The sequence below is a fragment of the Giraffa tippelskirchi genome, chromosome 9 (assembly GCF_054371585.1).
Source record: "Giraffa tippelskirchi isolate mGirTip1 chromosome 9, T2T-mGirTip1v1.2.pri, whole genome shotgun sequence".
Classification (NCBI taxonomy): domain Eukaryota; kingdom Metazoa; phylum Chordata; class Mammalia; order Artiodactyla; family Giraffidae; genus Giraffa; species Giraffa tippelskirchi.
In genome coordinates this window covers 50,736,501-50,762,906 of record NC_137283.1, presented here as the reverse complement: position 1 = coordinate 50,762,906, position 26,406 = coordinate 50,736,501, and the positions used below count along the sequence as shown (strand labels likewise).

General features: G+C 57.6%; 1 protein-coding gene across 3 annotated transcripts; it reads right to left on the bottom strand.

The window, feature by feature from the left end:
* Window positions 1–3,669: 3,669 nt before the first annotated feature.
* On the bottom strand, window positions 3,670–9,310 carry MYL3 (myosin light chain 3). 3 transcript variants are annotated; one of them, XM_081525906.1, is made up of 7 exons: window positions 9,105–9,310; window positions 6,655–6,682; window positions 6,357–6,506; window positions 5,393–5,566; window positions 4,268–4,345; window positions 4,116–4,158; window positions 3,670–3,916 (listed from the first exon to the last, which is right to left on the bottom strand). In XM_081525906.1, the coding sequence occupies exons 1-6, from the start codon at window positions 9,243–9,245 to the stop codon at window positions 4,130–4,132; spliced, it is 600 nt and encodes a 199-aa protein (XP_081382032.1). In that variant the 5' UTR covers window positions 9,246–9,310; the 3' UTR covers window positions 3,670–3,916; window positions 4,116–4,129. The 3 variants fall into 3 exon arrangements, with proteins under 3 accessions (XP_081382032.1, XP_081382034.1, XP_081382033.1); XM_081525908.1 differs by lacking the exon at window positions 6,655–6,682 and having other exon boundaries at window positions 9,081–9,310; XM_081525907.1 differs by lacking the exon at window positions 6,655–6,682 and having other exon boundaries at window positions 6,357–6,526.
* Window positions 9,311–26,406: the final 17,096 nt, after the last annotated feature.

Genomic DNA, 26,406 nt, shown 5'->3' with positions numbered 1-26,406 from the left:
CAATCAGGGGGCTCCCTTCCCTGACTGGGGCCAAAGGGAGACCCCGCTGTTGTCTGTGGAGGTCCTCAACCATCCATTGGCCAGGGGGGCTAGCCCGAGTCCAGCAGAGTCACACGCGCACATGGACACCCCCACCAGAGCCTCTGCTTCCTGCCCCACCAGCCAGCCGGACTGTGTGCGATGGAAGGGCAGACCACGCTCCCCACCCCACATCAGATCCGGGGCTGGACTGGACTGTGTTTAGATAAGGAAAGGAAGAAGAAAGCCTCAAAATCCGCCCAAGGTGTTGCTGAGAGTGTTTTCAAAAATAACCTGGAATCTGATTGCTTTGCACCATATCTGCTGGACCAAGCGTGCTTCTTACCTCTCCTGGACCCTCCTACTTCAGCTCCTGTCTGCCAGTCTATTCTCCACACGGCAGCTGATAGAACACCTCCCCAGAGCTCACACCAAAGCCCTTCCCATGGCCCAAGGACCCTCCTTTGCATCCCGTCGCTGCCCCACCGCACTCTATGCTCCCATCTCCGCTGGAATGTCTCTTCCGTCTGATGCCCTCGTGGCTCCCTGGAGCAGACGCTGAAATAGTGCCCCACACGAGTGTGCCAGCCTACCTCTGGGGCGCCACCCCAACCAGCAAAAGTGGGAGCTGGTGAGTAAGTGGTCTGATTCCCTCATCCCCTCAGTCGGACAACACCACCATCTCCTGGAAGTCCCTACCAGGGCTGAACCCCCAGGATGATTTGCTCTCATACGCCCAGGGGAATTCCTTCCCTGCCCAGAAGCTTTCTCCTGCTCCCTGAGGCTACCTCCCAGGAACACTACTTGCATTCAAGTCCTTGTCTCACTTCTGCTGCTGGGAAAGCCCAGCCTAAGACAACACCATCTCGCCTCTCTTGTGTTTCTTATCTTCCACAACAGTTCCCCATTCTTCCCTCCCTGCAACCCCTGGCAACCACCATTGTATCCTCTGTCTCTATGAATTCTAGAAACCTCATTGGAGTGGGATCGTGCTGTATTTGTCCTTCTGTGTCTGGCTTCTTTTACTTAGCATAATATCCTCAAAGTTCATCCACGTTGTGGCATGTGTCAGAATTTCCTTCATTTTTAAGTCAGAATAATATTCCACTGTATGTATAGACCAACCACACTTTGTTTATGCATTCATCTGATGATGGCCACTTGGGTTGTTTCCACCTTTCAGCTATTGTGAATAGTGCTGCTGTGAACATGAGTTTACAAATACCTCTTCAAGTCCCTGCTTTTAATTCTTTTGGCTATATACCCAGAAGCGGAATTTCTGGGTCATATGGTAATTATGTTTTTAATTTTTTGAAGACTGCATACTTTTTCCACAGCAGCTGCACCATTTTATATTCCCACCCAGAGTGCCCAAGGATTCCAATTTCTCTCCCTTCTTGCCAACACTTGTTACTTTCTGTTTTCTGGATAATAACCATCCTAATGGGTGTGAGGTAGTATCTCATCGTGGTTTTGATTTGCACTTCCCTAATCAGTGATGTTGAACATCTTTTCACATGCTTTTTGTCCATTTGTATATCTTCTTCAAAGAAATGTCTGTTCGGGTCTATGGCTATACCACCCTAAACATGTCCAATCTCATTTAAAGAAATTTCTATTCAAGCCCTTTGCCCATGTTTGAATTGGCTTGTTCATTTTGTTGTTGTTATTGAATTGCAGAAATCCTTTATATATTCAGGATATTTACTCTTCTCTTTTCAGTCTTTGCCCAACCATTGCCTTCTCAGATAATCCCTGATCTGATTATTTAACAGGCCAACCTCCTTCCCAACACAGACACTCTCATGCACACCCTGAACACACACACACTGCACAGCCCCTCCCCTGCTTTGGGTCCCTGCCCAGCCTTGCTCACTGGTTGATACACTTTATGGCTTGGTGATTTGTCAGGTGTGTATGAGTGCCAACAAGGTGGAGGCTTTGACTGCTTCCTCCAACCGCAGTGTTCCCAGGGCCTAAAGGCATACCGTAGGTGCTCAATAAATGCTGAAAGGATGAAGGGAAGGCGAAGCAGACTCCTACATACACACTCACAGCCCCTCACAGACTCTCAAATATACTGCCAACACTTGCCACACATGCCCGCATACACACACTCTCACGTGCAGAATCCTGCCATTCTCCCCATACCACACCAACCCCCCCAGGCAGCCTGATCCATGCAAGCCCTCACACCCGCACTCACCTCACAGGCAGGCATGCTCAAGTCCACCTGCACCCTAGGGGGGCTGCCCTGACCTCTTGAGTCCTCCGGGCCTGCAGGCTGTTTCTTGCCCTGTGTGACCAGCCCTCCCCACTCTGGGCCCTTGATGTCACCCACACCTCTTACCTCTAGAGCCCCCAAACCTCCCTGCAGAGCACTGTTCTTCTTCCCCATCAAATCGGAGTAGAACACCTCCTCCAGGAAGCCTCCCCTCACCCATCCCACTGGGATCTGAAAGGAGGGGACGGCCTCACCCCAGGACCGGGGGTGGCAGTGGGGCTGGCACTGGCGGGGGGCGTAGGCACTCCCGGTTGTCATTTCACACTTGTCTTCTGCCGAGAAGCCCAGGGCTGAGGAACCACTGGTGGCCCTGGGGTGCTGCCCCTCTGGCCAAGAATCACACCACAAGCACAGAACCTCAACTGTCCATCCGTGTCAGGCAGGGACCTAAGGCCTCCTCAGCCCTGACAGCCTGGGGACAATATTGGCTCCTCCCCCACCACCAGTTCCCGGTGTGACTCAGGCAAAGCCGTTCTCCGCTCTGGGCCTTGGTTTCCCCACCTGTGACATGGGTGGCTTCGGCCCAGCGCCCCGCAGTTCCCTGATGGCTGGTCGTGGGGTTAGATACCCCGCACAGGGTTCTCAGGCTACTGGGACATCCTCTTGTTAGAGGCCAGAGCACAGCTGCCATCTCCAGAAGTGCGGGGTGGAGGGGAGGCAGTCCTCATCCAGCTCAGCTCGGCATCCTGGTGGGCAGGCGCTGAGGGTTTGGCACACCAGATGGCACCTTTTGATGGGACAAGCCGGGAGGCGAGATTTTGAATTGATTCCCCCCCGTTTTGTCCAGAGCTCACCCTATGTGGCAGAGAAGGCAATAGCACCCTACTCCAGTACTTTTGCCTGGAAACTCCCATGGACAGAGGAGCTTGGTAGGCTGCAGTCCACGGGTTCGCTAAGAGTCAGACACGACTGAGTGACTTCATTTTCACTTTTCACGTTGACACATTGGAGAAGGAAATGGCAACCCACTCCAGTATTCTTGCCTGGAGAATCCCAGGGACGGGGGAGCCTGGTGGGCTGCTGTCTATGGGGTTGCATAGAGTCGGACATGACTGAAGCAACTTGGCGGCGGCGGCGGCAGCACTCTATGTGGCTTGTAGATTTTTACAAAAGTCGACCAAAGGGCTACAGTGAAGAAAGAAGGCGGGAGGGGGAGGGCAGGGACTTCCCTGGTAGTTCAGTGATTTAAGAGTCTGCCTTCCAATACAGGGGACACGGGTTCGATCCCTGGTCAGGGAACTGAGATCCCACATGCTGTGGGGCAACTAAACCTGTGTGCTGCAATGAAGTCCCAGCACAGCCAGGGAGAAAAAGAAAAAAAGAAGGAAGGAAGGAGAGAAAGAAAGGAAAAGGAAGCAAGGAAGGTAGGAGGAGGAAGTAAAGAAGCCGTTTATTCATGAGGCCCAAGGAGTGGAGACAGCGATGCAGTCACTGGCCAACATAGCCTGATGGCAGAGATGACGGCCCCGCAGGGCGGTCTGCAGGGTTGTGCGGAGAGAGCCCGTGTAGGTGTTTCCATGTGCTCCCCTCCGTCCCTTCACAACTCCAGGCCTCTGGTGTCCACATCACGAATAGAAGACAAGCTGCCCCCAGCGCCGCCTCCCCCGGGGCTCCCTGAGAACAAAGGTGGTCACAGGTTACAGTGGAGGGGACAGCCAGGCAGCGGGATGTCAGCTGAGGACCGGCGTTGCTGGGGCTGGGGAGGGGGCAACAGGAAAGCTGGAAGAAAGAGGCGGGAGGGGGACCACAGGACCGACATCAGCAGAGGTGGCAAAGGCGGTCACAGGTTTGGAAGGGAGTAGGGCAATCTCACCTGGGGCGAGAGGTTCAGCTGGCCATGATGTGCTTGACAAACGCTGGAAAGAAGGAAAGAGTGAGCCACAGGGTTCGGCCCTGCGTAGCCAAGGGTGGGGCCCTAGGACCCCAATGTCTCCCCCCAGCAGACTCCCTGCCTGCTGAGTTTACCTTCGTAATTGATGCAGCCATTGGAGTCTTCCTGCCCTGCCATCAGCTTCTCCACCTCGTCTTCTGTCAGCCTCTCACCTGGCAGGAGTGGAAAGCTGAGTCAGCACCGTCGAGGTGTGAAGGGTCGGGGGACCCCCAACTGCCTCTGGAAGGTGGGTGTGCCTCTCCAGTATTCCCCATGCCTCAAATTGGTACACCCCAAAGCCTGGGCTGTCACTGCTCAGTTCTGAAACCAGGAGAATCAGTGACAAGTCAAAAAGAACAAGGCCTGGGGTGCAAGCCTGGTGCCCGCTCTGAGCCTAGACTCTGTCCGTGACAGCACCATCTTGGTGTTTAGGTCACTGGCACAGACTGCCCCTGTCCTCAGTAGGCTGGTGAGTCTCCCTCCATCAAGAGGAGACCAAGAAAGATGTGCAGGATAGAGCTGGGGACCTTGGGGATGATCATGGAGGAGACCTAGAGACACCACCACTGCTGCCCAGACAAGGCTGGCCCTTCCCTTTCCTGGCTCTGTGCTTTTGTGTGCCATGCCGGTCCCCCAACTGGAGCTCCCACTGCAGTATCCCTCACACCTCCTACCTCCCCCAGCCACACACACACGCACACACATACATAACCTCAGTGACCAGCACAGGGCTGATCACACACCAGGCACTCAATAAATGTTTGACGCAGGAAGGGTCGCTTTGAGCAGACACGATCTGAGCTCAATGAATATTTGCTGTAGGAAAAATTCTCTTTGAGAAGGGGACATTCCTGCCAGCCAGGCCCCTGACGGTGGGAGTCAGGATGCCCAAGAAGCAGGTACAGTACCTTCTCGGCTCCGGAATTTGACCTTGAGGCAACAAACACCAGGACTGGATTGATTGACCCTCCTTGGGTGCACCACCCTGTCCTGCCTCATCCCCAGAGCCCTTCCAGTTCTGTGAGCTGCACCCACTGGCCTTCTTTACCCCCCATCTAAATTTCTAAATTCCCCGCATAGATTTTATAGGTCTCCTGACATGGAGGCACCTTGACAGCTTCACCCTCCATTTCACAAGGGAGAAGCAGGCGGGAGACAGTGTGCTTTCTCCCAGATGTCCCCAGAAGGTGGGGTGGGAGTGAGGAGGAGGCCGCCCTCACCCAGCGTGGCCAGCACGTGGCGGAGCTCAGCACCCATGACCGTGCCATTGCCCTCCTTGTCGAAGACCCGCAGCCCCTCCACGAAGTCCTCGTAGGTGCCGGTGTCCTTGTTCTTGGAGATGTGTTGGAGCATGGGCAGGAACGTGTCAAAGTCCATCATCTTGGAGTTGAGCTCTGTGGAGAGACGGCCGAGCACCTGGCTCTGAGGGGTGGGCGGGCAGCCCCCTCACCATGTCTGACAATGAGGACCTGTTGCCCTCACCCAGCTCCCCAGGGTGCTCTACACCAGTTTGCCATTTACCAAGCGCTCCACCAGCACCTGGCACTTTACAGTCAGCTGAGAAATGCATGACTCACATGGTCCTCTGCTGTTCATAAGGACAGCGGCACCACTGTGGGCTGTCTAGCACCTCTGTTCTCCTTTGGGGGAGCAGTTCTTCCTAGCACCTCATTATTTTTCTTACAGACTCCACTCTCCCCGCCACTTGGGATGGGTCAAGAGCAGCTGGGCGGGTCAGAGAACTTGTCTGGGGCTTTTGTATCTGCGGCTGGGGCTTGGGTTTCAGTCTTCCTTGGGGCCAGGTGGGCAACCATCTCTGGCCAAAGTGATGAGGGCAGCTGGCCCTGCCCCCACAGAGGGATGCCCAGGGGGCCAGGAGGGACACGATGAGCAGGTGGGAGACCCAGGCCAGGTCTCACACCTCCCCTGGAGCTGGTTTGAGCTGTTGTCAGTCCCCTATGACCAGGAAGCCTGGCTAATCAGCGTGCGGCCAGATGATACAGGAGCCATCACTGCCTGTGAGTATCCCCTGAGGCTGGGCTCCAGGTTCTCCTTCAGACAACGGGAGGGTCAGAGGAGTGCACAGCGAGGAGATTCCCATGTTGTCCGCCCCCCAACCCCAGCGATGGTGGTCTCCCCCGGGGACTGGCGCTAATGGGGACATCTCAGGCTGAGTACACCCACCGTCCTGCTTTGGCTTCCCCAGGACGCGGAGCACCTCGGCCTGTGTCGGATTCTGGCCCAGCGCCCGCAGCACGTCCCCACACTGCCCGTACGTGATCTTCATCTCGCACTTGGGCGTGCGGTCAAACAGCATGAAGGCTTCCTTGAATTCTGCCGGGAGGGGGCGTGAGCTGTGGACACTTCCAGAGGCAGCCCACCCCACTCCACCCAGAATCCACACTGCCGGCAGGACTCTCAGCCTGGGGACCCGGGACCCAGCCCTGCAGCCCCGGGGTTCAAGACCCCCACACACACTCACCTTCAATCTGCTCCGGAGTGAACTCGATCTGAAAGGAGACCCCCCAGATTCTGAGTGCTGGATTCAGAGGATGGGGCCAGGCCTCCTCCTGGTCACTCCACTCCGTGGCCAGCCGGGGCCTCAACCCCTCGGTTGCCCCAACCTGTGCACATTTCAGGATCCCAGCTTCCACTGCTCAGGACCTCCTGCAGTCCACCTTGATTCCCACCCCCCACCTCCTTACCCCTCCTCATCTGTCCTACCTGACAGCCTTGGGTCTGTGCACACCCAGACCCTGACACCGGTTAGGCTTCATCTGGGGAAGTGATCCAGAGGGAAGCCTCATGCCCCGAATCTCCAGCCCAGGGTGGGCCTTACCTGAGACCCCCTAGTCCTGGACAGATGTGCCTGAAGCCACAAGATCCAACTGCACTGGCTTTGCCAGCTATGTTTGGCCTGGGGCCCAGTGGGCAAGACTGTCTATGTAAGTGAGATGGAAAGGCCTCATCTCACTGGGAGGGGGTGGCAGGTGGCAGGAGGGGCCAGACCAAGGGTACAGGCCAGAGAGCCCTGCAACATAAGAGCTCATCTACAGGAGGGGTGTGTGTGATGAACATGTGCATTCACACACCTGTGTGTACACCTGTTTGTGTGTGTCTGACCTTCCCCCAGAGCCCTCAAGGCTGGTCACTGTTGCTCACGTGGCCCCAGCTACACCTGAGTCCCACACACCTCCATCTGCAAGCCCAGGGCAGCCCCCAGCATGGCACAGTAGGGGGCCAGGGCCGGAGCTGTTGAGCATTTGCAAGACCATGGCAGGGGCACCTGAGGTCAGGAGGCCTCCTGGGACCCAGTTTCCCCCTCCTCACTTGATACCAGGTCTATTTTTATCACTGCAGTCACTCAGCCGAAGGTCAAGGGCGCACCAGGGAAAGGAGCTTGGGGGAGGGGGACTTGACTGGCACCTTGCCCACTGCGGCTCCGTTGGAGTCCCCACCCCGGTGCACCCCAGCGCAGAGTGGAATCCTGCCCCAGCCACCCTGCCAGGTTGTCCCTCCCAGCCCTCCAGCTCAACCTTGTGTTGGGAAGACCCGACCAAGTTGTTTCTGGCCACCTGAAAGCTCCCTCCACCAGGAAGCCTGCCGTGATTAGGTGCCCTGGGGTCCTGGCATAGCTTTATGCAGGGTTCCCAGGAGAAACCTCATGAATTCCTCTGCTCAAGGGCGAATCTGCAACCTCAGATCTGGGGAGACCACACAAAGCCACCACGAGCCCCGCGGTTGTCCAACCCTCTGCCTGTGGGATACACACTTGGGGTCTGAGGGTAGTCAGGGTCAGGGCCAACTCCAGAGAGCACTTGCTGTGAATGGTTCCCGACAGCCTTGTGAGGAGGGCTTAGTGTCCCAGTTCACAGCTGAAGAAACCAAGCCTTAGAGCAGTGATGGCAATGGAGCAGATTTGGGATTTGAACCTGTGTGCTGTGGTAAGTCGCTTCAGTGGTGTTCAACTCTGTGCAACCTCATGGACTGTAGCCCACCAAGCTCCTCTGTCTATGGGATTTTCCAGACAAAAATACTGGAGTGGGTCACCATGCCCTCCTCCAGGGGATCTTCCTGACCCAGGGATCGAACCTGAGTCTCTTGTGTCTCCTGCGTTGGCAGGCAGGTTCTTTACCACTGGAGCCATCTGGGAAGCGGAGGTGGATCTGTGAGGACTGGCTGCAGTCTTGCTGGGGACCTTGAAGGACTGGGACGGCTCCATGGGGCCCCTTTGCCAGCAGCCAGGGCAGCGGTGGCCGGTGGCCAGCCAAGAACAGACGCAGGCAGGACACAGGGTGCGTGCCACTATGTGGATGCCACAGGTGGCAGTCACGGTGCATTCTCCAAGTTTAGACTCTGAGAAAGACTTCCGAGCCAAGCCGGGGAAGGGCTCCTGGGGCCACTGGTCACAGCTCCACGACCAACTTTCTCCTTGACCTACCCAGACTGTGGCTCAGCATCACCACCTCAAAGCTGAGGCTCCACCAGCTCTGGGGCTCAGGGACCTTGGCGGGGGTGACTGTGACCCAGCCTGGGCAGAAGCCTTGCTTCTGTTTGCTCCCCACCCCGTCTCCCCCCGGGGGACTTGGCATGGACTTAAAACCCCACAGTGTGACAAGAGAAGTCCCTGCCTGGCTGCAGGGGTGGGGGACACAGGCGGGCCCAGGATTCCCCAAGAACGTGAGGTCCAGGGAGAAGGACAGGGGAGAGTCAGTTTCCAACCACCAAAAAGGCAGCCCCTTCAGCAACACTGGGGCAGTCCTGCCTGCTGTCTGACCACTGTCTCTCCTGCTGCAGCCCTCCTGATGCTGAAGCTTTCAGCTAGAGCTCAGTACTCACTTTCTGGAGCCCACTCTTCCACTGGGTAGGTCCACTTTGGGACTCACTTACCTACCCTTCCCTTCCTACCTAAAACACGGCCTCCACACCCACCTTGATCTTGGAGGGATCAAACTCAGGTTCCTTGGGAGGCTCGGGTGCAGGTGCGGGTGCAGGTGCGGGAGCCGGAGCTGCAGCTGCTTTGGCGCCTGTCTTGGCCTCATCCTTCTTGGGATCTAGCCTTTTGGGAGCCATGGAGGCTGTGAGCACAGAGATGGGGGTGGAGAGAAGGAAGCCGAGAGCAGGGTAGGTGAGCCTCCTGCAACCGGCCTTTATCCCGTGCCTTTATCCCGCCTGGACACCTCATGACCCCGGCCCCACCCCTGCAGGGCACAATGGGGACAGGGCCATAAAAGGACATTGGATCGACTCAGGGGCTATTTTGGGGCCTGGGAAGGGCATTGTTCAAGCTCAGGAATGGGTGGGGGAGAGGGAGGGCTCTCCAGGCCTCCCAGTCACCTGTTGAGGAGAGAAGGGGGAGGGGTAGACAGAGGTCACTGCTCAGCCCGCATGCATACCCCGAAAAGCGCGCGCACACACACACAAGGGCCTGCTGTCCCTCAGGAGGTCAATAAACTGAACAGGTGCGGGAGGATGGACCCAGGGCATGTTGGGTGTTGTGCTGGATGCCGAAGGATGGGGATTACCTAAGGGCACCCCTTGGGTTACACTTCCCACCTGCACCTCGAATTTCCTGTGTCTACACAGAGTCGGACAGGGAGGGCCACGTCTGTCCACATCTGTTGTCTGTTTGTCTGGGTGTTTGCATGCAGGGGGGAGGGTCTCTGCGTATCTCTGGTAGGAGGGTCCGTGTGTCTGTGGGGCCCATTCTGGTCCGTGAGTGTTGCTTCTGTGTGTTTGGGTTGGGTGTTTATTGTGTCTGTGTGAGCGTCTGGCTCGCCGGCAGCTGCAGCCCCCGTCTCTGGGAAATACCCTTAAATGGCAGTAAAAGGGGGTCCGCTCCCTTGAGGGCCATCACCCAGCCTGGTTCAGCAGCCCAACAGCGTCCACCGCCTCCTGCCTCGGCACTTGCCTGGCCCCGAGGTCAGCATTTTGGTTTCTCCCTTGCTTCCTATGGCCCCTCTTCCACGACCCCCTTTCCCCTCACACCTCAGGGCCTGCTCCCCACCAGACCCTTGTTCACACACCCTATACCCTCTGCCCTCGCCCCTCCTCTGGTTGGCACATTCAAGGCACGGCCCCACTGCACCCTCCTGGTGCCACCACCCCAGGCTGCCCTCTGCCAACTTTTTAGCTGGAGCCCTGAGAGGGTCTGTGTCTCTGAAGGACCCCAGGGGGCTGGGAGGGGTGCCCCCAGGGTGTTCAGCCCGGGGTGCCCCACCTTGTTCCTACCCCCTAGTGCTACCTTGAAGTGCTAGCCCTCAGCGGATGGCGGTGACATTGGGCAGCCTGGCTGGGTGACCCTTGGGGGAGATGGGAGGGCGGAGGTGGCAAGAAGCCCTTCCAGGCACAGAACTCAGAGTGTGGGGACATCTTGCAAACACATTGGGCTCCATTCCTTGCCTGGAATCTGTGCTGGGGCAGGGGGGAGGAGGGGAAGGAGGTGTTCCCTGTTATTTTTAAATGCCTGGAGCCTTTGATAGAAACTTCAGAGGCATTGCACCCCCCCAGGCCCCCGGGGATAGGGAAGCGCTGGGGGTGGAGCCGGAGGGGAGGCTTCACTCCACCTGGGTGCCCCCAGGTCTTCCTGCGGAGCCCAGGTCCCCTCTCATCTTGTCACTCAGGCTCCTGGTGAGGGGGGGACAGCGGTCCAGGGGTGGGGCTGGGTCCCCTCCTTGCTGGAACACAGGACAGTCCTCCCCTCATCTGGAGGGCAGAACACCCCACATCTGGAAATCTGACAACATCCGGCGCTGGGGGAGAGGCAAGTTTTTCACTTTTCTTCCAGATGTTTGGCAAGAGTATTGAGAAAGAAAGGGGTGGGGGAGGGTCCTCAGAGACCAGTCAGAAATACCATAAGAGAAGAAGACAGACAGAGGGGGACACACAGAGAGAGATCTCTCTGCTGACCTCAGGACAACTGACTCCAGCCACCCACAGGCACAGCCAACAAGACACTACCCAACCCCCTTTCATTCATCGTGGGGGAAACATGGCGGACATACACAGGGGCGCCCAGACCCCCAAGCTCACTGATCCATCCGTACACAACTGCCATCCCCCGGCAACCACTCAACATCAGCGAGCATGGGAGGAGATGATGACATGAGCCTCCTTGAAGCTTGGGTCCCAGGTCTGTGATGGGGTACATAGACTCAGGCAGCCCACCAGAGCCACACAGCACCACCTTCCTCTGTCTGGTGAGGGGATCAAAGAAGGGGGGTCTTGGTCCCCTTCCCTCAAGCACAGAGTAGATACAGTCTTGCGGTGGGGAGATCGTGTACAGAGCCATCCTCCACTCCCTCCCCAGGACTCAGATGGAGGCCAGACCTGGGCCCTTGACTGTCAGAGCTCTGGTTCCTGGGAACAGCGGTGCCTAGACTCTCCCCACAGGGCCACTCTCAACCTGTTACTAATGTCCAGCCCCCAGCAGGGACTCTGCAGGGATCAGCCCCCTTGACTTCCAGCAAGATGGACTGTGGAGGACAGGAGGAAATCGGGGCGGGCAGGTGGGCGGTGGGCAGGTAGGTGAACAGGGGTGGGGGCTTTATGACAGGGAGAGACAGGCATGGAGAGTAAAGACAAGCCACACAAGGCTTGGCGCTCACGCCTCTCTCCCAAGCCCCAGCCTGGGCGCCATGCCCTTCAGGAATGACAGCCCAGCAGACAAGATTCTGGCAGAGCCTGCGGGAAGAGAGGGAGTCTGGATCCTTCTCCTTTGACTCCCCCAGCTCCAGTGTCTGAGCTGTGGCCCATCCAATGCAGATGGCACACTCCAGAGCCCTCTCTGGGGGGCAGCCACCTTACCTACCCCCTCCCCTCCCAGCAGCTGAGAAACATGCGGGCCTCGACTTCTGAGGGGCCCATGGAGAGAGGCAGGAGACCCACACTGGCCTCCTTAGTTCTTTCCATCCCCCATGCCTTTGCTACTTCCTCCTCCTGGCGTCCTTGTTTAGGACCCTGGCTTGCTCCTTGTCACCTCCAGGTCTCAGTGAGATATCACCTGCACTTAGCGCCCTCTTCAGACTGCTCTGGACCAGCTCCACTGCCTTGTCTCTCTCCCTGACCTCCCCACTCTTGCACTAATATGAGGCTGTTCCCTTGTTTCTTACGTGCCCCCCTTCCCTTGAACGTCAGTTTGCATAGGAAGATTTTCTGGTCTTCCGCGGCTGTATATCTACAGGGTCTCGAACAGAGCCTGCTGTACACAGTAGGCACTCCATAAATGTTGGATGAGCTGATGTCCCAAACATCTCAATTTATCGACTTCTCACAGGAAGCCACACGCCATCCCTCCAGTAGGGCCAGGGGAGATTTGCTGATGGAGCGACAGTTCTGGTGTCTGCCGGGGGCGTCCCAGACAGCTGTGCAGCCAGCAGCTGCCCCTCAACCCACCTGCCACCCCCTCAGCTCAGGCCTGCTCTTCACTACACTCCCATCCATTCTGAGACTCCCCTCAAGAGCCTGAAGCTGTGCGGACAGTCGGAAGGTACAGGCAGTGACCTGACCGTGATGACCAGCCAGCAGGGGGCGTAGAAGGGACAGGAACAGGTCTTTGAATCCTGAACCCAAACCCCAGAACCTAGGATCCCAACTCAGACCCAAGACTCCAAATCTGGAGCCTGGAACGCCAAACCCAGACCCCAGACTCAGGCCTCAGGATCTGACCAGACTTAGATCCTGAAACCCCGAGCCCACGACCAGACCCCACTCTGAGGACCCAGACCCCAAAACCCAGGGTGTGCAACCCCGACCTGCCACCCAGACCCCAGACCCCAGACCCCAGACCAAGGACTCAAGACTCTGAAGCCAGAGTCCAGATCCAGGACTCAATACCCAGGACCCAGTAACTCAAAACCCAGACTCCAGACCCATAAACCCAAACCTAGACCCCAGAACCCAGACCCACGAAAGGGGCCACTGGTTTTCCAGATGGGCTCTGCCTGCTGCCCGGTGTAGACAAGGGTGGGGCTGGGGAGAGATTGACTCCTGGCAAACAGCGGAGGGGGAGAGCTTGGCAGACCTTCCTGCCAGTGTTCAGAGGGGCTTGAGGAATGTCCCTCATCCTGTCACAGCCAATTAGTGAGCTCAGAATATGGTGGCCACATGGAGGGAACGGTGCGGAGTGGGGAGAGGGAGGGATGGGTAAGGCCTAGCTGTCCCTGGGGCCCAGGAACCAGAGGCAGTGAAGGAGGGTCAGGCTCCCCACGTGCCCTGTCCCCCAGGCCACAGGCTCCGCAGGCCGCCCTGGCCCGCCCAGGACCGCCTCTCCTGGCCCAAGGCCCCTGGGCTGGGACGCGGGCCCAAACTTCCCGGAGGAGTCAAGAACGCGGCCTGGGCCAGACCCAGAGCCTTAGAAGTAGGTCAAATGTTGCTGTGCAGCAGGTCCCGGGGACCCCATTTGGGCGGGGGCAGGCCCATGGGAGGCAGTTCACCCACCAAGGCACATGCATGTACCCACACGGATGTGCGCTCACCGCGACGTGCTGGGCGCACATAAACATGAACCCTACGCAGAGCCCCTAGTCTCTGCCCAACTGCTTAGATGAGGGGACCGAGGCCCCAGGAGGGGCAGGAGGAGCTGCCCAGCCTCTCTGGCTAGAGGCGGCACGAGGCAGCCACGAGGACCCGGAGAAGGAGAGGAATTTGTGCGCCATCCCACGCTGCTGGAGCGTTGGGTGAAAGTCTGACTCCAGGGAGGACTTCCCAGCAGGGCTGCTCTGCCACCAACAGGATGTGGCCTGCTTCCCGGAGGCACAGCCCCAGGCCTTGAAAGATGGGAAGCAGCGGCCAAGGGGGAGGCCGGAGACTTCTGCCGCTCTTGCAACCCACCCCTACAGGTCCTGGTTCCTCTGGGCCTCAGTTTCCCCATCTGTACAATGGCTGTGGGTGGGGCCCAGTGATCCCAAGTTGGAGGACAGTCACTGGCCCTGAGCAGTGATGAGCCTGTCCTCGCCACCCCCACACCACACACAGACAACTCTGTCCTCTGCAGGCCAAACACACCCCTCAGGCCCCTCCCTCTGCCCACTGTGCTGACGGGGACCAGATGCTCCAAACTTGTGGTTCTGGGGGTGGGGGTGGCAGGGCCCAGCGGGCTGGCAGGCAAGCCCTGGGTTTGGCCCAGGGACCTATAATCAGCTCCTGCCCCTCTGATCCCGGCCCAGGACTGACGCTTGGGGCTGTGGTGTCCTGGCCGGCTGTGGCCACGGCCGCTATATTTGGGAGCCCAATTGAGGATGAGGGAGGGGTGGGTAGGAGGCAGCCTCCAGGGACCAGCGCCTCATGGGGGACACTGTTGTCCAGACTGATTCTCCTTGCAGGAGGGCACAGCCTTGGCTGCGGGGGTCCACTTTGGGGGGGGGTGTGCTCTGCACTCAGGAACCCAGCCTGGGGGGGCATCAGCCTTGTCCTTAATGGCTGGTCTAAGGAGGTAGATTGGAAATCTGAGTGCGTGAGAAAGGGGTGGGGGTGACAAGATGAATGGGAGTGGGAAAACGGCTTTCACGGGGTGAGGTTTGGGGGAGAGGAGTGTGAGGTGGGAGGGATAGGAGAAGAGGGTGCCAACATGCTACACAAAGGGATGGAAAAAACAGAGCCTTGATGCTGGGGTCCCAGGGAAGGGAGTGAGGTGCAGCCTAGCTCTGGTTCCCCCGTTCTCCCTGCTGGTGGAGCTTCTAGAGGGGCTCGGCCCCTCCCCCAGCATGGCCTGCGGCCTCCCTGAACTGCCCTGGACATTCCCCGCCGCTGGGCCAAACCCTGTACCCTCCCACCAGCAGCTTCCCAAAGAGCAAATATTTATTGTCCTTGGAAGAAAAAAAAGAGTCCCCTTTTAGGATCAGGGTCTGGGAGCTGCTATTGAGGCTTGCAGGGGCTCGGCAGCGGCCCGAGATGACCACTTAGAGGCTGAGGGTGGAGGAAGGAGGGTGAGCTGGCCTCAGAGGAGAGGGGCCGGCTGCCCTAGGCTGCTGCTGGGTGGGGGCTCTGCCCAGGTTTCCATCTCCCCAAGATTGCCCCAGAAGGGGTCCGAGGGGGTACAGTCGCCAACCCCATGGCATGAGGTATGAATGTGTGTATGAGCGGGTAGATGTGTGCAGTCTGTGTGTAACAAATGGCATCCCTGTAAGCACGAGGATGGGAACACACGAGGTGTGATCATGCGGGTGTGTGTTGTCTCGTGTGCTCACGTGTGTTCCACGAGGCTGTGACCCCACGTTTGTAAGAAGCATGCCTGGGCGCGCCTGGATCTGTGTGCGTGTCCATCTGGGAGCTCGTTCATCTGTTGGTGTGGGGCGGGGTAGGGCATGTGGACACAACCTCTGTTGAATGGCCAATTCAGTCAAAAATGCAAGTAAATTTAGCAGGGGGAAAAAAAACCCTGTCAGTCAGACGAGGAGTCTGAATTGGGTGGTTGTTTGACTGGATGGACCGACTGTCTCAGGCAAACAGTTCACACTAGCTGCAGGGAGGAACCAGCTCCCTTGGGCCGTCATGGAGAAACTGGAGATGGGGACCCTGACTGTGGCAGAGACGGGACACAGAGGCTGACAGAGAGGTGGGGACGGACCCAATGACCCTGAGGTGGAGACAGGGGCGGGAGGGTCGTTGAGGTCGGTCAGAGACAAAGGGAGTGTCCAGGGTAGGATGGAGCTTCGCAGAGCCTGCGGACAAGGACAATGCGTGTGCACACAACGCTCCGGCCTCCAGCCTCAGCCCTGAGCCGAAAATAAGGCAGATTCATTCTTCCCTTCCACTCCCCCTAAGGCAGCCCCAAGTGGACAAGAAGGGCTCATCAAACTGGGATGCGGGAAGAAGGGGTGGGATGGGCAGCTAAAGGAGGCAGTGACAGGACTGTAGGGCAGCGGACAGGGATGGTGGGGGGAGGTGAAAGCAGGGAGGTGACGAGGAGGTGAGGTGGGGATGAGAGTAGCCAGGGCAGTGGCGGCCGGGCGGGCCCCCTCCCCGTCCCCTTGCAGACCGCATCTAGCGGTGGTGGCCCCACCAGACCCTGGGCTGTCCCCACCCCACCCGACCTAGCACCAGCTGTGTCCTTGCCTCCAGTGGCCACACAAACACCCTCTGTGGCTCAGGGTGTGGAGCTGCACAAAAAGTGGCCCAAGCCCCCGGCCAGAAATAGTTAGGGTCAATTCCCGTACCTGCCGGTGTGGGTATTTATATATCTGCGGCCCGCCTACCCGCTGTATTTATGTCTGAAGTACAACACACACATGCGCATTCACACACACACACACACACACACACACACATTCGCAGGTTCCCCCGGTCAGGCTAACCCGCCCTCACTGTGTGTCTTTGTCTGTCTGAAGACACCCACTGGTCCCTGAACAGCCCCCACAACCCCCGATCCCTTTCTACCAACTCTGGGGCCGACAGGAATCACAACAAAGTGTGTGTGTGCACTGATGCGCACATACATACTCACAGGCTCACAGTCACTCAGGAAGCCCACCCGCAGGTGCTCGGACCATGAGCCAACACACTCCTATGCACACACCTTTAAACACAAACCCTCACACTCTGTAGATGCCTTTGCACACACCTTCATACCCAGGTGCACATACCCTTTGCCTACACATGTCCTTTGCACATGAGTGTACACTCATTCATGTGCCTTTGCATACACACACTCCTAACACCTCACACCCTCAAACTTGTGGTATAGGAAGAGCTCTGGGTGGGAATCAGAAGCTCTGGGAAGTAGGAGAAAGGCAAAGGCAAGAGAAATGAGGGCCCCATAGCAGGCCTGCCTGATGAGGTCTGGGTGGCAGCGTGAGTGCACATGCATGTGAGTTTGAGCGTGTGCATCCACAATCTTGGAACCTTTCCACGGCCTCCCCTCCAAACCCCCTGGAGAGCCATCCCTACCCCCACCCCGTTCACAGAGGGAAACAGAGGCCAGAGCAGAGCAGCTGGGCCTGGGGAGGTCAGTGCCCCCAGGTTCGGGGCCTGCGAGCCTTAGCATCTGTGTTGTTCTTGGAACGCCCAGGCCAGATAAGGAGCGGGGTCAGAGCTCGGCTCTCGTGGGAAAGGACTCTCTGGAAGGCTCCCGACCCATTCCTTTCCCAGATGTTAGACCCCAGAGCAGACAGTGGGAGGGCGAAGGGGATGACGGGGGACAGGCAGGGGCCATCACTCTGGGCTGCAGAGCTGCAGGGAGACCACGGCAGATACAGACTCACAAATGCCGGGGAATGCACAGTGACCTCCTCAAGCCAGCCCAGGGACCTCCAAGCGTGGAGGCCTGGAGCAGAGACAGAGGGAGGATCTCCAGACCCCAGCTCTCTGCAAAACCTAGATTTGAGACCCTTGGCTCCAGGAAGCCTCATTATTTTCTGGAGCCAGAGCTAACAGTCAGAGACTGTGTCTGAGAAGTCTGCAGCCCGGCTGGCTGGAGAAGCTGTTTTTGGGGTGATGTATGGAGTGCTGGGAACATCAAAGCATTATGTCCCATCCAAAGCTAATCGAGGCTCTGGTCCTGGGATCTGTTATCAGAGCCAGCAGGGGACCCCCATTCTGATCCTGGCCCCTCACTGACTACTGGAGACACTTCCCCTCTGGACACCTCAGTGTTCCCCACTCTGTACAATGGAATGGGGTCTTGGGTCAGCTCGGCAGACACACAGACCCCTCCGGCAGTCAGTTTGGGGCATCTTTGGACATGAGCCTCCTCCTTCCCCCACTCACACCAACCTTTGCCCCTTGCCCAGGTCACAGTGCCTCAGAGAAGGCTGGAGCTTCTTTGAGGGAGCTTAGAGTTTAGCACCAAGTCAACAAGGGAACAATCGGCTGGAATTCTGCATGAATACAGGGCTCTTCCAAGGCTGCAGATAATGGAGGAGGGTCTGGGGGACTCCTGTGCCTGCCTCCTGGGACTTTTGCCTGCCTGCAAGCCCCACTCCTCTGAAGTCTTGGTCTCTGGTAGGCGTAGCAGGCCCCTCCCTCAGCCCACCTCCCACCTAGCGTGCTCAAAATCCCCATAATCAGTGTAGATGCAGTTTGGGGTCAGGAACCAAGAGGAACCATCGATTGCTCCAGCCAGGAGCCCTCTCCCATTCCACAGCCCCCTGCTGGCCTTGGGGTCTCCCCAGACCCATCTTCCTACTGAGGTACTGAGGACAGAGGCCACAGGTTCAGCTGGGCTGGTCTAGCCTGGAGCACTGGAGTGGACACTCCCTGCAGACCCAGGCCACCCAAGCTTCAGTCTCCTGTCTAGGAGTTGGACTCCAGCCCCCCTGGCTTGACCCTCAGGCTGTTCCCTAGCTTCCCTGAAGGCTCAGACTATAAAGAAGCCTCCTTCAATGCAGGAGATCTGTTTGATCCCTGGGTTTGGAAGATCCCCTGGAGACAGGAATGGCAACCCACTCCAGTATTCTTGCCTGAAGAACTCCATGGAGAGAGGAACTGGCAGGATACAGTTCACGGGGTCACAAAGACTCGGACATGACTAAGCAACTAACACTTTTTTTCCCCCCAGTCCGTCAGGTTTAACCTCATAAGCCTCCCTGGAGAAGAACTTTCTAACACCACAGGACAAGAGATGTGTCCAGAGGTTGGAGGAGGCTCCTTCTGAGATCCTGGGATTCCCTTCCTCCTCATGGGGAAACTGAGGCTCAGAAGAGGGAGGCCGTCTCCATAGAAACCGAGAGATAAGAGGGGCAAGGGGCAGTCCAAAGCTCCAGCAAGTAATTCTCCTCTCCCTCAGAGACACAGGATGAGACAGGGCTTGGAGATGACCCACAGAGATGACCCAGTCCCTGCTCTCAGGGCTTGCAGTCTCTCAAGAGAGGGGCAAGAATCCATCATCTGAGGTCTCACAGAAGCAGATGCAGGAAAACCTAGGAGCAAAGGGGACATTGAAGAGCATGTGAACCCCCACACCAGGAAGTGAAGAGGAGGGCAAGTCGGGCAGTGACGGGCAGAGACTCCTCAGGGTTCAGGCAATGGGAACCCCAGGGCAGTGGGGCCTGTAGGGAAGTGGCTCCCAAAAGCAGGGCTGCCAAGCCTCTGAAGCCAGCCCAACACACAATAAGGACTCAAGCGTTTGAGGAGTAAGTGATCTGATTCAGGAGGGCCACAGAAAGTCATCTGATCAAAGGAGCGGCTCCATGAGGCCTGACCTTCCAAAATACTTTTTTTTCTCTCCCATCCCGCTCCTCTCTCTGCTAGGTCATCACTTCTTTGCCCCCATCCACCCCCAAATAGCCCTCTGTGGTCATGCTTAAATTGGAAAATGTATGTGGAGCTCTGAGTGGGAGGGGCAGGGGTGGCCACCCTTCTATCTGGGACCCAGCTCTGCTCCCTGGGCCAGGAATGGCTTCTGGAGCCGACTGTGGGGCAAAGGGCATTGCGAGGGGGCGGGATATGTTAGGTGGCCCAGAGGTCAGTACTCCTGTTCCCTGCCTCCGCACCCCCAACACCAGCTCAGGAAGACAGGGAAGGAAAGGGGTGCCGCAGAGGCAGGGGAAGATAAACCACCACCAGCCTCCCGGTGGAGAGCATGACTGAGTCTATGGTCCCCGGGGCCTCTGCTTTCCCGCTAGGAAATGGGGCTTGAGCTTTTCATTCACTCCTGAGGAGGCAGAGGGGCCTCAGAGATGGAGCAGTGGCCCAGGACAGGAGGAGCTGGGTGTGTGGCTCTGAACTGCATCCAGTCCTCCCCGAACCCAGCTGGTGACCGGTGCCCCCTCTGGGCTCCAGGGAGATCTCTGAGCCATGCAAAGCCATTCTTCAGTCACCCCTGGATCCTCCTTCAAGGTGGTGACTCACCTGCCCCAGCTGGGACCCTTCAGCCTATTTCATAGCCCGAGAGGGCCCTGGGTATTGGGAAGGCTTGGGGACCTGGTCTGGGTGACCTCTGGTCTGCCATTGTCCCTCTCTGAACATCGCTCTCCCACACAGCTTTATAAACTTCCCCAAAGTACTTCCCCTTCTGGCCAGTTCAGCCAACGTCCACGGCGCCTCTGGGCCAGGCTCTGTGCCTGCCGGGTGTTGGACAGCCAGGCAGACACAGCCCTGGTCGCAGCCCGAGATGTTCCCAGTGTCATTGCCAGTTCATCGCTTCGCCCAGCTAGCGGGCCCTGAGGCTTTCAGGATGAGAGGAAACTGAGGCCCATAGAGAGATGGCCCAGCAGTCCTCAAATAGCCTGGTCTGAACAAGGACCACCCACATAGAGGGTCCCTCCAGGCCAAGTAGAACCCCCACTTGCAAGTACTAGGGGTTCCCCCACCCCAGGCCTCCCCACCACTGCCCCCAGGCGAGACCCAGGGTCTGAGCTAACCCCCTTCCCACTCCTCCCTCCTGCTCCCCGGCCGCCTCGTCCCTTCAAACCGCAGGGCTCAGCCGGCCTCTGGAACGCGTGCCCAGGACCTCGGTGATATTTTGAGTTTAAGAAAACTTTGCAGCCGGCAGGAGCTCTTAAAGGTTATAAATAGCAGCAGCAGGAGCCCATGCCGGGAGAGGCGGAAACACGTGTCAAACACGCCTGGGAGGGGGGTATTCCGAGGCAAAGACCCCCACCCCCTCCCCTTCCCCCTGCCCTGCCCTCCTACCACCACTAGGGACCCACCAGGCTTCAGGGGATTTTACAACCGCTGGAGCGGGAAGTCACACTCCACCTGGAAGGCGTCAGGGAAAGGAGACTCCGCTCTTTCCCCCAGCCAGGGTCCCTGAGCGGATGGCCAGGATACCCCCGTGCATGTGGGGGAGCTACTGAACGCAGTCTGGGGTTGGAAGTCTTGCTCCCACCCTCACCCTCCCTGCCCAGCATGGAACCCCGGGGGCTGAGCAGAGTTTTGGATTGCATCCTCTCTAAGTCCGGTCAGCACAAGCCCAGGGCAAAGAAGGGATTTTTCCAAGGTCACACAGGAGTCAGGTGGGATCAGACCCCCAACCCACAGTTGTTTTCACTAAATGCTGTTGCATCCCTCCTATCTCAAGGAACCACAGGACAATAAGCAGAGTTGGAGGACCGCGTGGTGGGGCCCTTGATATGAACCACCCCTCCTGATCTGCGAGTGAGCAGACCTTAGGACCTCATCTCTCAGCGACCCATCCAGTCCTCACATTTCCACTTCTCATGAAGATCTGCCTTTGAATAGATGAGGAAGAGAGCGCTGGAGATGACCAGGGACTCCCTCCACCCCAGAGGGCTGCACACCCATGCCCATCTTGCCAGGGTGTGGCTTGTGGACAACCCAGGGGCAGGCGTGGGGTCCTCACCAGGAAGTCAGCTCTGGTTTGGGCCACCGCAGCATCAGGCTTGCCTTGAAGTCCATGTGCTTGGAGGACACGCTCTCGGGAGCCTGGTCTGAGGGAACACAGCCATGAAGATCCCTCTGATTTCCCCAACTGCTCCACAATGCACGTGGGCAGAAACCGTTATTCCAAGGCAAAACTCTGGAAGCCGAGGCATGTCTGGGTCCCCCATGGCCATTCCCGGCTTTACCTCCTTCATGCCCCACCTGCTGCCCACAGCCTCCAGCAGGTCTGGGGGCGGCAGCCAGGCTTGGCGTTCAGGCGCTGTGCACCTCAGGGAGCCCCGAAGGGTTTATGGGGCTCCCAATGAATGGGCCTGTTGAGCTCAGAGGGGGCCGGGCCCGAGTAAACATGACTGGGTCTGAGGTGCCATTCTCCCCCTGCCTCCTTCCTCAGGACCCGGGACCAAAATACAACTTCCTGTCCCCGGAGCTGAGGGCTAGACTCGCCCCTCAGAACCCTGGGCTGGGCCCCACTGGAGGAACATGGCCTGACCTGCACAGGCAAGCCCCCAAGGCTGATGGGGAGAAGGGACCTCAGGTTTTCAGATTCCCAGGTCTGTATCCAGGACCTGAGGGCTTGGGCACTTTGTGTGGCCCATTCAGGCCTTGAACTGCCCATCTGCTAATGACACATTGAGAAACCGAGGCCACGAACAGGATCCACAGATCAGAACAGAACAGGCACTGAGCCCCAGCCTCTTGCTTCTCTGGCCAGGGAGGATGGGAGCAGGGGGTGTGTGTGGGCACAGAAGAGGGACAGACTCCATGGGGGGAAGCTCAGGGCGCTGGGAAGTTTGAGACAGAGGGCACAGGAGGTCTTCCCCCTTGAACACAGCTGCCCGCTGACCTGTAAAGCTGAAGTTGGCCCCCCGCCCCTCCAATGGCCTTAGTCACGGAATAGTCTCCTTGCCCTGGGATACCCCTTGGAGTCAGACACTGGGAGTAGCCCAGGTCAGGAGCAGGAACCCTGTAAGTTCCCGTAAGAACCCTGTTTGTCATAGTCTCGCTATGTGCCCCTGGCCAGTCCAAGTCTACTCTCTAAGTTTCATTTTTTTTCTTTTTTTTGGCATGCTAGATCTTAGTTCCCCAACCAGGGATTGAACCCACACCCCCTGCAGTGGCAGTGCAGAGTCTTACCCACTGGACCACCAGGGAAGTCCCTCCAAGCCTCATTTTTCCCTACCTGGAGACCAGGTATTGACAAGCTCCCCACCCCTTTTTCCAGCCTGTGAACTGAAGAGTTACTTTCGAAACTATGAAGTGTGTTACCCTCCTCCCCAGGAGCCTGGAAGACCCGGGGAGAGGTCGCCCCTGAGGTGGGAGGGCCCTAGGAACATGCCCCAGCTACCAGGGGTGGTTCCAGGCCAGTCGCCTCACGTGCTAAGCACTGGGGGTTGTGGCTGGAATGTGTGGAGCAGCAGCTACCACGTGAATCATTACACCTCGTCAGGCTGAGCCTGAGACTTCCAGACTCAAACCAGCTCAGGCTGGGCTCCGGCAGAAGGGCAGCCTCTGAGCCCGGAGGTGAAGTTCCAGGATCTTGCATGGTCTCCTCCTCACCGTCTTCACCCTTAGCATCCAGGTTCAGCACCGGTTCTGCTACAGCTTATTCTGCAGACCCATAGAGGGAGGTCATCTGTCCACCATCCCTCTGTGACCTGCAACAACAGAAGCAGGCCCTGAGCCTTGGTGCGGGGGTTGGGGGGGGGGGAGTTGGGGACCGGGGGCTGGGGGTGGGGGCAAGCAGCCTGTCAGGGTTTCCTGGTTGGTTTCACATCAGGAGCCCATGTTCCAGTGAGTAAAGAGTCAGATAGAGAGAGGCAGGCATGGGTCTGTAGGGATCAGGACAGGGGCTGGGTAGAATGAGGATCCCCATCTCTCCTAGCTGGGGGACACTGGATGCCCAGTGCTTGGAGGGCAGGCCTTCCCAGCCTCAGTTTTCCTGCTTGTGACCTGGGTTTGAACCATCCTCGGCTGTCACCTGATTTCTCCAGGTGTTCAAAACCTGAATGAAGTCACTCATAGGGGTTGTGCTCATATTTCATGGAGGCCTGAAATTTCTGAGATGTGGAAAAGGCTGGAAGGGGCAGGCAGGGGGTACACAGGAGCAGATAGAAGGACAGCTAGTCGGAGGAAGGCTTGGCAGGACAAGGAGAAGACCACTGAGGCACACACACACACCTGAGGCACTGAACTGGCCTGGGTACCTGGCAGGCAAACCCATGGACAGTGGCAGGACAGTGGCAGTGTCTTCCATGCAAGACAGGCCCAGCCCAAGACACCTGAACACTGATTTGCTTGGATCTGCCTCTGCTCCTTGACCAGGGGTCTGGGACAAAGTCCCGGGCTGGTGCAGAGTTTGGTAAAAAAATAATTAATTTTTTTTTTTCAAGTGAAAGCTCTGACTCAGGCCTTTTCCTATCCGGAACAGCAATATCCTTGCTTAGGCCTGAACCGCAGAAGTTGCTCAGGGCTATCCACGGCCTCCCCATGGCCAATTTGAGTCTGCTCTGTGGCTCCAGGCCCTACTTGGACAGTCTTGTGGATTCCAGGTGAGTGGGGTCCAGGGGAGCCCTAGGACTTGAGTGTAGCTGGAAGAGGGGAGGCTCGGGGCACCTCGTTTGGTTAGTGTGTGTGTCCCTGTGCCTGTGGGGCAGACAAGGTATGCCTACTAGGAGATACCTAGGATCTGGTGTTACTGCAGCAGGGGGCTGTGATCATGTGACCAGAAGGGACAGGAATCCCACAACCCCAGCTGCCCTGGGAGTGTTCTCTGCTTGGGATGGGGCAGCCCAACTCCCTGTGTCCCTGCTTCCTGCTGTTTGCCTCCCTGAGAAGTGAGAAAGCCAGACCTCCTGCTGCAAGGGGAGGGGGCTGCCCCAACCAGCTGCCTGGGAGCCTCCAGTGACTCATCCGGGTGGGGGGTGTTTATGAGCAGCCGAAATGGCTGTAAAAGTGGCACCTCGGCTCACTTATGGCCTGGCCATCCCTTCCCCAGCCAGCCCCTTGCATTGAACAGCTTCCAGAGGGGCCTAGGAACCTGAAAAGAGGTCTGGGATTGAGGCCCGGTGGAGGCTCAGCCTGGGGTCAGGGTTCAGTCAGGGGTTAGAGATCAAACTGGGATAAGGAGGCAGGGGTAAGGCGTAGGGGTTAAGCTAACTCTGGGGTCAGGGCTGAGGTTGGGATTCAGGCTGACTTTGGGGCTAGGGTTGAGGGGAGGAAAGATGGGGATCGGGGGGGCTGCTGTCTGTGGGCTAATTCTCCCAGATAGCCTCCAGGCTAGGGCAAGGGGTTTTCTGAGGGAGTGAGGCCAGGCTGCAGAGGTCTCAGAGAGCCTTTGTTTTTCCTGTTTGAGTCTGGTGCCCACTCTGGCCCCAGGGTCTGTGTACCTTGGCCAGAGCCCTACTCATGGTGGCAGTGGCGGCAGCAGAGGCCTGTCAGCCCAGGGCTGCTGAACCAGAGTCCGGCCCCTGCTCCAGTTCTGAGTTCCGGACAGCCTTAGTCCCTCCTCCTACGCCCCAGCCTGGGGGTCAAAGAGGGGAGTCCCTGCAGGGACTTACTCCCACTCACCACCCCCAACCAGGCCTTTCCAGACATCATTGAAACTGACCTGAAACTGACCAGAAACTGACCCTGGGGCCCTGGGACTTACCTGTCAAAAAGGGTGGGCTGTGCTCTGCCAGGCACTGGGGTGCTACCAGTTAATGTGTGACACCCCCCACCCCCATGGTGGCACTTTAACCAGAGGCCTGGGGCTGATTTAGGGGGTCAGAGGCCCCACCCACAGTGGTGGAATGTCCAGCAGAAGTCTGGACTGAGGCACATGAGTTATAGCTAAGGAAACACCCTTAAGGGGCCCAGAGCCCATTAGATCTTTCTCTGCAGCCCTATCCATAGCCCATCCTGGTCCTCCCAAGCACAAATACTGTTTGTTTCTCAATCTCAAGGTTGCTGGTGTCAGATCGGAGAAGGACCCCCTGTGTCAGCCACTAGCTCCACCCCTCAGTGCCTACAATCCCTCCATGAATGTTCTTTTCCTATTATCAAGGGCTGTGGATCATCCGATCATAAAACTTGGGGTCGAATTGCTTAGAAACAGAGATATAAAGCTTCTCTGAAGAACCTCGAGTGTTCTTAAGGTGCCTGCTCTGGGCACCTGAGCCTCTCTGTTCCTGTTCCAGAAGAGCCCATGCATCATAGGGAGCAGCCCCCAAACCAGAGCGGCTTCACCCTCCCCAATAACAGAAGAGACAGAGATGCAAGGAGACAGAGATATCCTTTATGTCAGGCAAAGAAGTATGATCCTGGAAGAGGAAACTACAAGGCAAATGCAAGGGAGTGAACACAGAAAGAAGGCCAGGAGTCTAGTGAACTAGAGAGTTACCTTTGGAGGAAACTGCCTCCAACAGCACAGTTCTTAAACACCAGGACGAGAAACTTGAGGGTAGTGGGGCATGGAAGAGAGTATGGCCATAGACATGTGAAGAAGACAGCTGTGGGTACAGTCTGGGAGATGGGTGAGTTTGAGCAGGTGTAGGGACGAGCTGCCAGGAAAGTTGGCTGCAACTGGATTCCAGTGGTCTTAGGGCTTGGACATTCATTCACCTTGAAGAAAGGGGCCAACCCTGAGACACGGGGCCGGTTTGAGGGCTCTGAGGAGCTCAATTTCCACAGGCTGAGCCTGGGGAGCCCTCAGAGTCCACAGGTCTCTGGGAAACCCAGAGAGATACTCACCCTCCGAGGCACTAAAACAGTAAAGTCAAAAGTGCCCTTTGAATCAGCTGGTCAGTTTCCCATTTTACAGATGAGGAAACTGAGGCTCAGACAGCAGGAGAGTCGTGGTGTCCAGGATTACACAACTGGTAAGTGGGTGAGCTGGGATTGCCACGTAGGGTCCCGACAGTCACATTAGCTTCTTCCTGAAGATCCCTAAAGCCCTCTGCTTCAGGCATTCCCC